Here is a 15,601-nt window from a genome sequence, read left to right as displayed (position 1 = left end):
TAGGGATTTGGCCAAATAATACACTGAACTAACCACCTAAATACACATGACTAACCATAAAACACAGAACCGTGTAAAGTTGAAATTCCTAAATTAGGGATTTGGCCAAATAATACACTGAACTAACCACCTAAATACACATGACTAACCATAAAGCACAGAACCGTGTAAAATTGAATTTATGAATTTCAACTGAGTTTACACGGTTATGTGCTTTATGGTTAGTCATGTGTATTTAGGTGGTTAGTTCAGTGTATTATTTGGCCAAATCCGCAGGAAAAATGGGTGTTTGGGGTGTTTTTACTATTTAGATGTCTATGAATCATTATTCAGTGATAAAAGCCATAGAGTTGCATTGAAAATGTGAATTCGCAGGCATTCAATCTATTGTTCACTAATATTGAATTAAACAGAATAATAATTTGACAAAGTTGCATTCTATCTGTTAATCCAAACATAGCCTCAATATTCAACCATGAATGCATGGAGGTGTGTAGTAACTAGTAACCCATTAACTTGATGAGGGACTATGAATAGAGGCCAGACCCTCCAACCTAGCAAAGAGAGGATCAGAGTGGTTTTGTTTCCCTTCCATAAGTTTGTTGCAAATCCGAATCCTGAGTGGCCTCATAGTAGATGACTCAATCTGTGGACAGCCCCGCAGTTGAAGTTCTTTCAAGCTTGGCATGAGCTCATTCATTTTTTCAGGAAGAGAATTCAACCTCTCACAGTAGCTTATGGTTAATAAAGTCAGATTTGGAGCTGCAAATCCTCCTTTAGGAAATGATAAGAATTTTGGACAATGCCTTATGCAAAGGGAATGGAGGGACTTCAAATTTGGAGGAGTTGCATCTGAATCTGATGCAGAAACAGTAAGTGCTTCCAGATTCTTACATCTCCAAATATCTAGAGACTTGAGGTTGGGGAAGAGATCCAAAGGCAATAACATGAGTGAGTCACAACTATCAAGTAGGAACAAAGATGTCAGTGATTGGTGGTACCAAGTTTCATGCATGGGGAATTCTAGCTTCTCACAATTTTGAATGTTCAGCACCCGCAAAGCTGGGGATCTGGGAAGTGAACAAAGCAAACGCTTGCAATCTCTGATTACAAGTAATGTCAAAGATGGAAGGTTTCTTGGTAAATCCCCTCTCAGTTTGGGACACCCTTCAATGTAAAACTCTCTAAGATGAGAAAATGCTCTGCTACCTGCCATGTCAGCACCAGAACACCATTTCTCCAATGCTGTCATAGACTCAATCCTTAGAATTTCCAGTGCTGGAAAGCTTTCCGTTGCACAAGTTCTGTTTCCATAAAACTCAGACCCCACATTCACTAGCCCTTCAAATTTAATAATCTGAAGCTCTTTCAACATTGGAAGTTGTCCAAGTGGAGGCAATTTGTAGCAATATTTACAGCCCTTGAGCTGCAAGAACACCAAGTTGCAATAGGAGTAATCCCCCAACCAATCTGAAAACTCTGTGCCTGGATAGTCATAGATAGCAAGTTTCTTCAAATTAGTATGAGGTAGCAGGCTATCTAGTATGGTTTTTTCATGCTGAGAGTCATCAGTATCACCACACCCACCCCAATCTAAGGATAGCATTTCAAGGCCATGCTTTTCCTTCAACTTTGCCTTCTCGGATTCCTTAGAATTAGCAACATGTTCTATGTAATGAATGGACAAGGTACCATGTAAAGTAGATAACTCTCCCAGCTCACCAATTGAAGATCCATAATCATCTCCAACAAAAAAGTCACTCAACCCTTGGAGGTTTTTTAACTCACTGATTTGCAATGGCATCCACTTCAAACATGTGTCTCTGATATCAAGATAGCGCAAGTTGACAAGCTTGTGAATGTCTGTTGGCAGTTCGCTGAGCTTGTAACATCCAACTAACTTCAGAGTTTGTAAATTGTGCAAGCTGCAGATTGATTCAGGTAACCTCATGATCTCAGTGTCAGAAACTTCGAGATAGCGCAGATGTTTAAGTTCACCTATTGAATCAGGTAAACTATAAAAATATGCACCTACCAAAGATAACTCCCTTAAGCACCTTAACTTTGTCAACAGATCATTTGGCATGTCGTTGAACATGTCGATAGAAGTACCTATTGTTCTTATTTGCAGAAAGGTGTGGAGTCGATTTGCTTTGGAAACATCTTTCAGGTTTACATATGAGGAACTATGTGAAATAACATGAGACAAATGGCGAGTTCTTTCTTCAACTTGATTAGAATTGTTACCTTCTATTCGGACAGAAAATGCCCCAGACACATATTGAGCCAAGTCATTTACAAGATGATGCATTAGGTAACATGACTTGTCGCGTCTTGATTGCTGGAAAAATGATCTTGATACTAATTCACAGAAATACTCGTTCCCAGCTTCTTCAATTCTTCCATGTCTTTTTGATTGTTGGAGCAAACCTTCTGCCATCCACAGCAAAATTAGGTTCTCCTTTGCGAATTCGTAGTCTTTTGGGAAAATCGCGCAATAAGCAAAACATCGCTTTAAATGAGAAGGGAGATAATGGTAACTTAATCTCAAAGCTGGAAGGATACTGCTCTCATGATCTTGCAGATCCCATATCTCACTGTTCAACACTTTATGCCACTCTTGCCTTTCACTTTTTGACCTCAAAAGTCCTGCAAGTGTCTTCACAGCCAAAGGCAATCCATTGCACTTCCTAACTATTTCTCTTCCAACTTTTTCCACACTTTGATGGACATTTGAATCCCCATAATCAAAAGCATGCTTTGAAAACAAATCCCAACAGTATTCATAGGACAATTCACTGAGATAATAAGGTGGAAGAGTTTGCATGATGGATGCAACATGCCCGCTTCGTGTAGTTACAATAATCTTACTTCCATGAGCTCCTGCATGTTTAAATGGAGTCCTGAATTTGTCCCAATTATCATAATTTTCATTCCAAACATCATCCAACACAAATAAAAACTTTTTCTTCAACAAGTGCATTTTGAGATTCCTCTGGAGTGAATTTAAATCTTCAATATCACATTTACATGATGTGACAACCTCCAAAAGGTTCTTTGTGATCTTGCAGATATCAAATTCTTCAGAGACATAAATCCATGCTTCGAGATCAAATTCCTTCTGTATTCTATGATCATTGTATACTACTTGAGCTAAGGTGGTTTTCCCAATTCCCCCCATCCCAACAATGGGAATGACACCTAATTTTTCATCATTAGCATCATTTGTCAATAGCAAGTTAACTAAGATTTCTTTATCATTATCCCTTCCATACACATCACATTCTTCTACCAATGATGAGGTTGGTGTCTTGTGTGCCATTTTCACTTCCTTACCCACCTTCAGATCAAGTACTTCTTTCTGGTTTATAATAAACTCTAATCTTTCAACAATATCTTGTAACTTTTGTTCAAGATCCTTACCACATAAATTTGAAGTAGTGGGGTGGATTGTATTTACCTCTTTTTCCTTGACTTTCTCAACAGTGTAGATCTCATCAAGTAAGTCATCAGCATCAAAGGCTACATCTTTAAGCTCCTCAAGCCACTCCTTCACTGCTTCATTTCTAATTTTCTTTTCTTCAGCATCATTGAGCACAGCATGGACTGACAACAAGATGATCTTCATCCTTTTGAGGAACTTGTCACTTTTGTTCTTCTTAAAGAAGTTGAAAATTTCAGAAGAAGCTATCCTTTCAAGCAACACACTGAAAACAGCTTCCATTAGAGGTCCAGCAACAAGTTCCAGAGCCATGGTTTGGTGTCTTTGTAGATGTAAGATTAGAAGGAAGCGAATTCAAAGAAACCGACAGAATTTGATAATAAGCAAATTAGGATCACTACTCACTATGACTCTTAGCAAGCATGTCTAAGTCAAGTCAACTGTATATTAAATATTGGTTCATATGATAGCTGGCCTGTGGACCAGTACTCCAAATATGAAAATCAATCCTTTAAAGTGGGGTCTTGCAGGAGTAATGATATATACACACCTCACTTTTTCTTCCATCTCATTTTCACCTATTTTTCTTTCTATCTCTCTCTGCATTTCCTGTCACATCATATATCATATCACTAATTTCTCTCTCATTCCTTCATTAACTCCCAAGGTGGAGGTGGAAATGAATGGTGGATAAAACATTATTGGGTCTTGCAGTGGCTGCGATTTTCACAATTATAAATTATAAGTATTTTCATTGCTGCAAGTTAGAACTTAGAATATAATATCAAATCATTTATGTGTTTTCATCTGTTAAGTTTAAATTTTTGAGATAATTAATTCATAATATAGTATTAAGGGTTAATATTTAAACTAATATATAGTTTTGTAAGCGAGTTTGATTTTAGTTATTTGAAGTAAAGTGACGTTTAGTGACGGTAAAAAACAATCAGTAATTATAAAAATTACTGCAACTAAACGTCATTTTTCTGCCGAGGAACTAAAACCAAACCCCCTTACAAATTCAAATTCGAGGACTAATTTAGTCAATAACCCTAATATTAAATGTAAAAAAAAATAAAAAATCAAATGCAAGATAAGGCATTGTAGTCGATATATTAATTAAGGTGATAAGGCCTAAGTTTGTACGTATGACAATAATCTCCATTTTACCAGTGTCTGTCACCTACTCTCTCAAGTCAAGATGGAGCTGAACAAAGGAAGCACAGTGGCCCGACTTCAATCTGTGAAGCGTAATTCCGGCAAGTCGTACAGTGAGTTAGCAGAGGAGACAGGACTCACCAATGTCTATGTTGCCCAGCTTCTGAGGAGACAAGCTCAGCTGAAACCTGACACTGCCCCTAAACTGCAGGCTGCGCTGCCCGACCTGACCGATGAACTTGTTCATGAGATGATGACACCCCCTTTGAGGTCCTATGACCCAAATCTCATCCAAGACCCCACTGTCTACAGGTCCCTCTTCTCAATTTGTCATTAAAATCCTGTTGGATTATGCTGATCTTCTATTTCATATCATAGGTTGAATGAAGCTGTCATGCATTTTGGGGAGAGCATCAAAGAAATAATCAATGAGGACTTTGGTGATGGGATGTAAGTTTTCACTTGTATAATGATGAATTAAAAGGCTAAGATTCTAAGCTCAAAATTAAATTAAGATTCATGTGATAGAGTTATATGGGTCAAGAGAGTTGTAGGGTATCAATCTGGAAAGAAAAAAGTTGATGAATTAGAAAGTGGGCTGGTTATATTCTGAATGTGGTGGCTCTTTTTAGTCTTTTCCTTCCTTCATGCTGAGAAATGCACAAAAGAAGAAATGAGGGCGTTTTGAGTTTTCTGTTTGAAAGATCCCAAAAACTTATTACCTGCAAGGCTGCAACTCTAGACTCTCTCTGTCTTTACTTTCCAACCACTAGTCTATAATAGAACAATAATAAGCTTTATGTTTCTCAGGAAACAAATAGATCATTTTATGCATGTGCAAATGAACCTATTATGCTGCTAATCAAACTGACTTTGACATTAGATATTTTTTAGATTGACGTTACAGTTGATAAAAGCATGCCATGCCTAACAAATGGCATAAATCTATTCAAATTATGATCTATAGATACCAACCTGAATCATTTGTTAATTTCATATTTAGCATGTCAGCAATAGATTTCTTCTGCTCAGTTGACAAAGTTAAAGGAGTAGATGGGAAGGATCGTGTGGTACTGACATTTGATGGGAAATATTTGCCACATACTGAGCAGGTGAGTTGCTTATTTATTTTCTTAATCTGTGAGATTTTGGTGCAATGAACAGTTTACAACAGAAGGAAAATTGCTACATCCTATGGTCATGTTGATTAAGAATATATCATTGTTAATTATTTGGTATGGGAAGATTGTCATCTTATTCGCTTTACTTTTGTAATAATCCTCAGAAGATTTTCAAAGTAATTAATTACTAAACATTGGATTATTTTTTTCTTTTAAAAGTTTCCCCTTGTCATCTTCCTTGCACCCTACTCAAGGATTATCCTAATTCAAACTTGTCAGTTGTCAGACTCTTAGCGTGGAGATTATAGGACTGGGTAGATTGTTGGACAGTGGTGCATGGCTTAATATCGGAGTTAGGATAACTTCTAAGACTATCTTAGAACTCAACCTAGGTCTAACTCTATCCAAAAAGTTAGCATATGTGTTGTGGATTGCCCAAGCCTTTAAAATCTCTACTCTAGTAGTGTCTTTAGTTGATGTGAGATCTAAGTTCTAAACATTAGAGGGCAATTATCATCTCATAAGATAGCTCTTGCGGTAAGAGTTCTAAAATGCTATTAGAGCACATCCTAGATCTGATACGATCTTAGAATTTGGATTGATTATTACTCAATCCCAAAAGCTAGTTTGAGGGTGAGGATTGGAACTACGTAGGCCATACCCTAGTTAGTGTAGGACCTCAACAGACCCCTTCACGCCCAGAACTGGACATCTGGAGTGTGAAGGTTGTGGGACTGAACATTTGTTGGTGACCCACCCATCTAATAGCCCAACAACGAATCTAGGATAGTGTCTAATCTATCTTAGAACTCGAGCTTGAGTCTACTACTATCTAAAAGTTAGCGTGGGGGTGAGGATTGCCATACTATGATACTACTTTAGAATTTGGACTAGGTCTAACTCAACACAAAAAGTTATCTTAGAGGTGAGGATTACCCTACCTTTATGATGACTACTTTGGTCATATCTCTAGTTAGTGTAAAAGCTCAACACATCTCACAACAGCCCTGGACATTTGGAGCGTGAAATCTACATGACTAAACATCTGCGAGTGATCCATTTATAGGTATCCCAATATCAGATCTAGGATCTGTACTATTTTGAATTTGGACTAGGGCAAACTCAAACCTTGAGCTAGCTTTTGGGTTGAGTTAGACCTTGCCCAAATTCAAGAAATTCCATACTCATAAGTAATTTTTATTCATTTATCCTATTCAAAAACTATCAGGATTGTGTGTTTGATTTTAGCTTCCTGAAACTGTTTTTCTTGGGAAGCATTTAATTTTGGACCAAGATTCCATATGAAGGAATAGTGATGATCTTGTTTTTATAACTCACAGTTGACTCTTGCATACTAATGTTGACTCAGATCCCAATTTATGCACTATGTTTCCTTTCCTTTACCTAAATTTTTATATACGTCTACTATGTAAACAGATAACAGAGAACATGGTTTCAAGAACAAGGCCACAGGGAAAGCAGTGAGTGTCTTCATGCCAAAAACTTCAACGCCTGTCTTTCTGCGCTTATCATACCTGTACTTTATAATACTGCAAGCTGTATTTGATCACTGCTATCCTGTGTTGCCTATAGAAACATGGAATGTAAAAATAAACGAATAAGATTTAAAAACTAAAAGCAGCCAAGCCAACCATGGCCATTTATACTATCGTTTATGGCTTTGGAGATTTCATGTCACTTCCATAAGTTTTAAAGTCAGATGCCTAAGATGAATAAGCTTGTTGGTTCAGTCCAAGCATAATAACATTCATTGTATCCATAGTATTCTGTCCGAATGGAAAGATACCGAATCCTTTTTTTAAGTGTAAGATGCTCAATCTTTGAGATAGAAATATGTTTTTCTTTTAGTTCAAAAAAAATATGGTTTTCTTTTAAGATAAAGGTGAGGAATTGATTTAGTAGAATAGTGTACAAATTTCCATACATGAGAAAAAAAAAAAAGTGCTTATGCGTAAAGTGCAATATATTTAAGGTTAGGGCGAAACTATTGGGATCAGCCCCACATCTAAACTCACCATCCTTGCAACATGTAATTTTCTAAAATGTCTCTGCCAAGTTAGAGCCTATTTGAATGTTGTTTTGTAAAATGGTCGAGTTTTTAAAAACAGAAATGAAAAGAAAAACTCATTTTATATGAACTGTTAGTTCAGTTAATATAAAAAGAAAGGAATAAAAAACTTTTAGCTTTAAAAATTGCTTATAAAAATAGTGCTTAAAATCAGAAAACTGATAAAGGGAAGTCTGAAATTTTGATTCAGGTAGTCTTATATAATCATTATTAACTTCCTGAATCTTATATTCGGAACTTGAAATTTCGTTGCATGTTCCAGAAAGTTTCACACCTTCCTTTTCGCGTTTTGTTTTGCTCGGCAAAAGACAATTATTACAATTCAAAAATTATGCTATCAAATAGGGCATTCTTGAGTATTATGAATGATGTGAGAAGCTCAATAAATATGCTATCAAATAGGGCACTTTGAGAATTCTGAATGATGTGAGGAGCTTTGTAGGCGATAGACTAAGATGTCATACGTTTCATCTTCACTAAGAACAAAGGTACCCTAGTCAAGAAAATTTCACAATGTTTTATGATCTACTTTCTTTCTCTCTTTTTTTAATCTTAATACTACCACCGATTTGAGGAAGTAACTCCATAGCCAACATAGATGGATATCATAACCTTTTGGTCCATAATGTATGGAAAACAGGATTGTGTGGCTAAAACTGCCCTTTGGAAGTTTGAATGGCATTCTTGAGATGTTTAATCTATCAGAAAATATGCAAGATAAAAAGTAAGCGATTGGCATAAACCAATGTTTCAGGATAAATCGTTTCAAAAAAAAAAACAGAAATTTGTAATATGTCAAGATTTCATATTTCCAAGGCCAGTAAATGAAACCATGCATTACTTTGTCCGACAGAGACAAACATACACTTGTCCGACAGAGACAAACATACACTTATTGCAAAAATGGAGTGTCTTCCAGATCACAACGTTCACTTAAATTTTCCATGAATACAATAGAACTTCAAAATAGCTGACAAGATGGTCCGACAATTCACTCTTCTGTTGGCCTTTGCCCTAGCACAGAAATGTCTTCATATCGTTTCTGCAGAAGATATAGAGTAAAAATAATGTAAAGCTAATAGTAAAATTAATCACCATTGCATCATAAAACCGGAATACTCAAAATTAATGCTTGGTAATAGGTTCCACTATAACTGATAACTGCTTGTCTACTAGCATAGATGAGAACGACAGTGCAAAGTTGCCCATAATTAGACATGAGTTATGAAGTTATGATTAAACTTCTGCAAAGTGAGGCAAAGAATAAAAAAATAACACTCAGGAGTAATGATATTCATTATCCTAAAATGGAAAATATAGAAATGGGGGCAAGCCCCAAACATGTAACTAGAAGAGTTAGCCTGGCAAGAATACGTATCCTACACAATTTTCTCTCCCTCGTCATTCCATCCTCCTCCTACTAATAAAAAATGATAAAGTCTTGTCAGCAGAAGGGGTGTCTAGTGTCAGTATGATTTGACTAACTTGTGTATAATATCTCAAAACAATTAATTTGATAAGTGATCAAATTGGAATTCTAATTGTGAATCAACAAGCTAATGTAAATCATATTGAATAAGTTAGATAGAAACAAATACAAGAAAAATATCTTGAAATACAATATAAATTATGTATATTGCTACCTGTAACTCTAATAATGTTCAATTATGAATTGACACAAACAAGTTAACCATATGTCAGTACAAAAACACAGCAATGATAGAACCAAAACTGAATGCGTCAGTGACTGTGTGAAGCCTCTGTTATAGAAGAATGAGAGAAGAGTAACAGATCAGCCAACAGGATACACCTAGTAGTGAGTGTGAGTCCCAATGCATATCACATGATTCAAACTCATTCAAGATCCATGATATGATACAAAGCACTGGCTTGTCAAATCGAATGGAATCATGCAATTCCCACAACTATTTTTATCAATAAAGAGACGTACTTTACATGAAAATATTATCTGAATAGAAGTGGCAATAAACATGAGAGTGATAAGAGACACTACCGTCAATAGAATGTCAACCAAGACAACACTTTAGTGTCTTTGACCCCCTAATCAACAATAGCATCTGTATTATATATTTGATTGTCACAAAAACATGGAAGTAAATTACTTGTTATGACAAATGCATAACAGCCCCAACTATTTTCCATTTTCGTTTTGTTAAGAAAAAGGTCAATCATAGAAGCAAAGATCACCAACATGTAACATGGAAGGAGACAGGAGGGAGAGAACTAGGAAACTAGGTTGTCTAAGACATGGGAAATGGTAAAAAGACCAATTTATACCCCTTGAAACTTTCTGCATTCTCGAGACAAGGAAAATGAAAGGGGAAAGGACAAGCTTAGCAATAAAGTAGGAATAAGGGGGCGAGTGTGGGGTGTTTGCACATATAAGAGGAATAAGACATTTCCCGTTACAGCTTTACCTCTGAAGAGAGGGGCTACCAGAGCTATTAAAACAGTGAAAAATGATAACCATGATATGTCAAAAGCGCATCATCCACAAACAACATGATAACATAATGCAAAAGTGATTTTAAACTGTTAGCAAATAAGAACGAGAAACATTCCTCCCCATGCTTCTGCACTTCATAGTGATTTTAACATAAAAGACCTTTCCAATTTCATACTCAGTTGTGCCATCAGAATCTTGTCATAGTAATGCTCTTCTAATATTAACCAAAAATGTTCCAAGCAATACCAAAGCTAAAAATGCTAATTCCAATAGGATAAATCACAATTTAATCACTAAGAAATCTATCCAAAATCACAGCTAGCCGGAAATGTCAGAATATCACGAATTACCCACCATTGCAATCAAAACCGTAGAAATACAACTAAAGCATGATTTCAAAATTGATCATCTCAGAAAACTAACTGAACATGAACATGGATGGATAGATTTAACCATAGAGTAGAGTGGAGTAGATTTCATACCCCGACATTATTGTACTCCCAGAGCTTGTGAACACCATAATCGACAGCCTGAAACAAATAAATAAGCAGAAGCTCTCAGCGTTGATTATTTAATTAGAAGATGAGGACGAAAGAAAAGGGGGAAATGACAAACCCGTTCTCCGAGGAAGGCGCCGGCGATGACGAAGGTAACATAGACAGAGTTGCGGCGCATGATGACCTTATAAAGGCCTTCCAAAGCGCCTCCACCCCTTCTTCTAGCTGCAGATTCCATGGCGATTCCTATATCTCTTCCAAAAAGTGAAACTAATCTGAGGTAAATGAAACAAAACCAAAGCTAAACCCTATTTCAACATGCCAGTGTTGTCTAGGCAAATTCAAAGATAATTAAAGGGGGAAATGAACAGGAAATGAAGAAAATGTGAAGATCTAGGTTGAAATTGAGGAGGCACCTGTGAATTGAGACGGTGGCGGAAGCTTCCGAATACGGCGGCACGATGTGAAAGTCGACGGTGAATGTAGACGATGAGAGATCTAAGAATGATGAGAGAATGAAGAAGAATATTATTTGCCGTTTTCTTTTTTTATTTTCTTCGATGATGCGTCGTTTGGGCTTGCAGGCCCGATTCTAAAACTAGATTACAATTGGACCAATAACAAAACTATAAAGTCAATTCTAGTAATTCAAATAGAGATTAAATTTGACCCAAAAAAAAAAATAGAGATTAATTTTCTATGCACTGACAGTGTAAAAAGTTTTACACAATCATTCAATCACAACATTCCATTTTCTATTTTAAATATTATTAAATTCAAAATTAATTATGAATTAGCTAATATAGGATTGTGATTGAATGGTTGTGTAAAATTTGTTTACACTTTCACTTCATAGAAATTAATCTTATTCAAGTAACTATATTTTTTAATCAAAGTGAAGTAGTTATATGGTTTTCTAAAGAATGAAGATTGGGATCCTAGTTTCAAAAAAAAAAAAAAAGAAGATTGGGATCCTTAGGTTAGAGTGATTTGGTCCAAGTGTGGTGATTGTAAGCATCTAAGTTTCAGTCGAACTATTTCAACTTCATCTTTTTGAAAGTATCCTTGGTCTTAAAAATAAAATTTATACAATTCTCCCTAAGGTCTATGACAATTTTCACGCATTTGATCTACAATAGTTTTTCGAACAGCGGCTTGATTAACATCAATATCGACACCTTGTTGGTCTACCTCTAAACCTTGTACATCCATAATTAACTCTTTCTATTTTGTATTTTGACGAAATGAAAGTATTGGAAATGCGTTTAGTTTGACAATCCTAATTATTTTTATAAAATCTTTGTAGATATAATAATTTAAAAATTATTTTCCACCAATAATTAATGATACATTCATATTTTGATCAATGAAGTTACAAATATTGAAAAAAGACATGCATAAAAAAATTGATGATCAAACATAAGCATCAGTTTTAAAATTCATATAGATTATATGTAATGTATATTTATATTTTCTTTTATTTTCAAATTAGTTTTTTTTTTTATTATTTTCAAATTAGTTGAATGATAGATTTAGCTTCATGTATACCATCACTCTAATTTATATGAATTTCAAATTTTTAATTGATTATTCAGAAATTAGTTTTAACATTTTTTATTAATATATATATTTAACATTTTTCATCTCTGATATTTACGAGATGATATATAGTTTTTTTTATAAGAGTATATCTATTTAGTCCAAATTATAATCTATGATATATATTTATATATTTTATAAGCATCTATTTATTATACTTTTGTTCATATTTTTTGCACAAAATGAAAAATATGATGATGTTTGTGATAAGATACTTTTCCTAATACTTTATTTTATATATGTCACCAATCGGAGTAGAACCTGCGACCTGTGTGTGAAAAAAGAATGTATTTCCAAGTATTTACAAAACTGCCACCGCATACTAGTTGTTTTCATTTTCCAGAATTTCAACATGAAACGGTGGAAACAGTGAAAACGAGATTTTCACGTTTTCAAATTTGAGCTCATTTTGGAAAATATTTTCTCAGAAAACATTTCCAAAAACTCAAGCAAACATATTTTCTTTATTATTTTATGTTTTCAATGAAAATGAAAATAGAAAATGGGCAAACCAAACAGGCCCTTATGTAGGTCGGTCTCATTTGAAGTCTGATATGATATGGAGACTTCAGAATGACAATAGTATTGATTGTGAGGAGGATGAATGGATCCTTATATGTGGGTAGTTAATCTTCACTCTAAAGTGTTCCAAAATGGTTATCTTCTCAAAATAAGTTTTAGTTACATATTTCTTAATACATAGCTCTCATATATACAATCTTGTAAAATATGTAAAAGTTTTTTTTCTAACTTTTGAAGGTAACTAGTATATGCAATCAACTAATTATGCCCCTTTGCAATCTTTATTATAAGCAAAAGAGCATTTTCTTTTTTCTGTTAGATTTAAGTTATTGGTATTCTTTGCTTGGTAAATATTTTTTAAAAAATGAGACTAACAAATATATCTACTAAAATAAGGGTTGAAACGTGAATTGGGCCAAATAAATTAAGAATGTTCCCGTTATTTCTACTGCTTCTTCTTTTTGGAAGGGTTTGTTGAAAGCAAGGGACCAGTTACGGGAAGGGTTTAGTTACGGGCTTGGCAATGGTGAAACGTCCTTTTGGTTCACAGATTGGTATGGGCAAGGAGCGTTGGGAAGAATCGTGCATGCGGTGCATATTTCAGATTCAGATTATCAGTTGAAGCATTTAATCAAGGATGGAGGTTGGGACTGTAATGCTCTATACACGACAGTTCCTCCCCTCTTCCATGAAATCTTGCGAACTATTAAACCTATGCTAGATTCCCGTTTGCATGATGTTTGAGTTTGGCAGTCGTGTGCTACTGGTGCTTACACAGTGGCTTCTGGTTACAAATGGCTGCATAAACTAGTTCATGGACCGCAGTTGGTGAGTGATTGGGGTCGTGTTTGGAAGTTGCGAGTTTCGGAGAAATTAAAAGTCTTTATTTGGCTTTTGCTCCATGATGATATTCAGGTTCATGCGCATCGTTACCGGTGTCACCTTGTTCTTTCTCTTGGGTGTACGCGATGCTCGCATGCTATGGAGGATAATATCCATGCTCTTAGAGATTGCCCTCATGCTCACGAGGTTTGGTGCTCAACAATGGCCAGTCTTCTTCTCTTCGACGGTCCAACATTGGGTTCATACTCAACTTCGAGGGGAGCGCAACACCTTGTTTCTTGCAGTGATTTGGAGGCAGTGGTTATGGCGTAATGAGATGGTGATGGGAAAGAAGAGCTGGACGGTTGCGTTTGTTTGTGAGGCGATCCGACGAGATATGGACGAGCATGAGAGGTGGCTTGGCGGTGGGATTTTGCACGACCAGGTTTGTTCACGGCGCACTTGGCATCCTCCTCCGGCTGTCTTTATCTCTCTTATGGTGGACGGAGCCTATAACCCATCTTCCAACTGTATGGGCATGAGGGTCTTGCTCGTGACTCTACAGGGACTTGCATGGAGGTTTTTATACAGCGGCTGGTGGTGATTCGTTGCTTGCGGAGCTGCAGGCTATGGCAATGGGATTGAGGTTCCTTTGGTGCAAAAATTGGAGGAAAATTATTTGTGGAACTCATTGCCTTGAGCCGGTTTAGGCGGTTGGTAATCGTCGAGTTGATTTTCACCAGTATGGTAGCATTTTAATGGACATCCAATTTCTTCTGGCCAGGAATTGGGAAGTAAAAAATTGTCATGTTCCTAGAGAAGGCAATGCTCCGGTGGACTGTCTCGCATGTATGGGTGGAAGGCTTCAATGTGCTCGTGTCGATTTAGTTTCTCCTCCTGAAGAAGTGTTACCTCTTCTTCATAAGGATTTAATTGCGTTGTAGTTTGCTGTTAATTTTTCTATTTACCAAAAAAAATGTCAATAAATGTCCAACCCGGTTCAATATGTCTGACCCGCCCACTGACCAGTACAAACTGTGAACCGACTAATCTAATCAATAAATGGTTGAATGGGTCAGGATATTGCATTTTCAGTTTAGGTTGGATTGGGCTTTTGGGCTCGTATCCGCCCCGACCCGCATGCTGCTCAACCCTTAATTTGTATGCTTATATGTGCCCATCAGTTAACTCGTTGTTACAATCTTCTAAACTCACAAAAACTCACCATCGCATTAAGCCACATCGGCATAAAAATAAAATACTTAATTAATTGATTAAAGCTGTCAAAATCTTCTCTCCTCAAATCGCTCTTTCATCAAATTCATCATTTTTTTCATCAAACACGGATCATCCTCCTCAAATCATTATTTTGAATTAAGTATTTTTTTAAAAGCAATAAAACAAAAAAGATAACGAAGTGACTATTTTTTTCGATGCTTTTTTACGTGACTATAACTATTATAAGAAGTTAATAAAGTTCTTTTTAAAGTAAGAAGTTAATAAAGTTAGACACAAATTTATATTTATTTCAATTTCTTTATATATTTTATTGTATAATTTTAATTTTATGTTACTCAATCCTATGAAGCGTATCAAGTGAGAGCAATGTTTATTGTGAGAGATGAGAGCATCAAATTGTGACCATACAATTATAAATGGATGGTTTAGATTTAATGTCATTTAATTATCATGTGACTTTATGTTTTAATCTTGATCATTCATATTAGATTTAATGTTCACGATTTGACCCTCTCATCTCTCATAATAAACCTTACTCTCACTTGACACGTCCCTCAATTCTATATCCTATGTGTTATAAATATAGAATATAATGCTTCATAAAAAACATAAAATATGATATATTTCAAAAGTATTATTTAAAAA

The 15,601-nt window shown here is 35.6% G+C and overlaps 3 protein-coding genes across 6 annotated transcripts; 1 reads left to right on the top strand and 2 right to left on the bottom strand.

Annotated features, from left to right (window-relative positions):
* Window positions 1-355: 355 nt before the first annotated feature.
* Window positions 356-3,851, bottom strand: LOC130724211 (putative disease resistance RPP13-like protein 1). Its single transcript, XM_057575400.1, has one exon. The coding sequence runs from the start codon at window positions 3,752-3,754 to the stop codon at window positions 512-514; it is 3,243 nt and encodes a 1,080-aa protein (XP_057431383.1). The 5' UTR covers window positions 3,755-3,851; the 3' UTR covers window positions 356-511.
* A 724-nt stretch (window positions 3,852-4,575) lies between these two features.
* On the top strand, window positions 4,576-7,414 carry LOC130726158 (cyanate hydratase). The gene is made up of 4 exons (XM_057577388.1): window positions 4,576-4,912; window positions 4,979-5,050; window positions 5,604-5,712; window positions 7,159-7,414. Exons 1-4 carry the CDS (start codon window positions 4,644-4,646, stop codon window positions 7,204-7,206), a joined length of 498 nt encoding a protein of 165 aa, XP_057433371.1. The 5' UTR covers window positions 4,576-4,643; the 3' UTR covers window positions 7,207-7,414.
* Window positions 7,415-8,594: 1,180 nt separating this feature from the next.
* Window positions 8,595-11,348, bottom strand: LOC130724203 (cytochrome b-c1 complex subunit 9, mitochondrial). 4 transcript variants are annotated; one of them, XM_057575390.1, is made up of 4 exons: window positions 11,191-11,348; window positions 10,893-11,020; window positions 10,760-10,807; window positions 8,595-8,852 (listed from the first exon to the last, which is right to left on the bottom strand). In XM_057575390.1, the coding sequence occupies exons 2-4, from the start codon at window positions 11,010-11,012 to the stop codon at window positions 8,802-8,804; spliced, it is 219 nt and encodes a 72-aa protein (XP_057431373.1). In that variant the 5' UTR covers window positions 11,013-11,020; window positions 11,191-11,348; the 3' UTR covers window positions 8,595-8,801. The 4 variants fall into 4 exon arrangements, with proteins under 4 accessions (XP_057431373.1, XP_057431374.1, XP_057431372.1 ...); XM_057575391.1 differs by having other exon boundaries at window positions 10,893-11,028; window positions 11,191-11,346; XM_057575389.1 differs by having other exon boundaries at window positions 10,893-11,049; window positions 11,191-11,343.
* Window positions 11,349-15,601: the final 4,253 nt, after the last annotated feature.

The sequence above is a fragment of the Lotus japonicus genome, chromosome 6, assembly GCF_012489685.1.
Source record: "Lotus japonicus ecotype B-129 chromosome 6, LjGifu_v1.2".
Lineage (NCBI taxonomy): Eukaryota > Viridiplantae > Streptophyta > Magnoliopsida > Fabales > Fabaceae > Lotus > Lotus japonicus.
Note: the sequence above shows the minus strand (reverse complement) of the source record. Positions and strands in the feature narration are given on the sequence as shown.

Excerpts from the sequence above, each read along its gene's own strand:
- LOC130724211 (XM_057575400.1), bottom strand. The coding sequence starts at position 3,754 with ATGGCTCTGGAACTTGTTGCTGGACCTCTAATGGAAGCTGTTTTCAGT.
- LOC130726158 (XM_057577388.1), top strand. The coding sequence starts at position 4,644 with ATGGAGCTGAACAAAGGAAGCACAGTGGCCCGACTTCAATCTGTGAAG. Across the intron at positions 5,051-5,603 it reads GAGGACTTTGGTGATGGGAT|CATGTCAGCAATAGATTTCT; the intron begins GTAAGTTTTCAC and ends TTTCATATTTAG. Across the intron at positions 5,713-7,158 it reads ATTTGCCACATACTGAGCAG|ATAACAGAGAACATGGTTTC; the intron begins GTGAGTTGCTTA and ends CTATGTAAACAG.
- LOC130724203 (XM_057575390.1), bottom strand. The coding sequence starts at position 11,012 with ATGGAATCTGCAGCTAGAAGAAGGGGTGGAGGCGCTTTGGAAGGCCTT. Across the intron at positions 10,808-10,892 it reads GCGCCTTCCTCGGAGAACGG|GCTGTCGATTATGGTGTTCA; the intron begins GTTTGTCATTTC and ends TATTTGTTTCAG. Across the intron at positions 8,853-10,759 it reads GGGAGTACAATAATGTCGGG|AAACGATATGAAGACATTTC; the intron begins GTATGAAATCTA and ends TATCTTCTGCAG.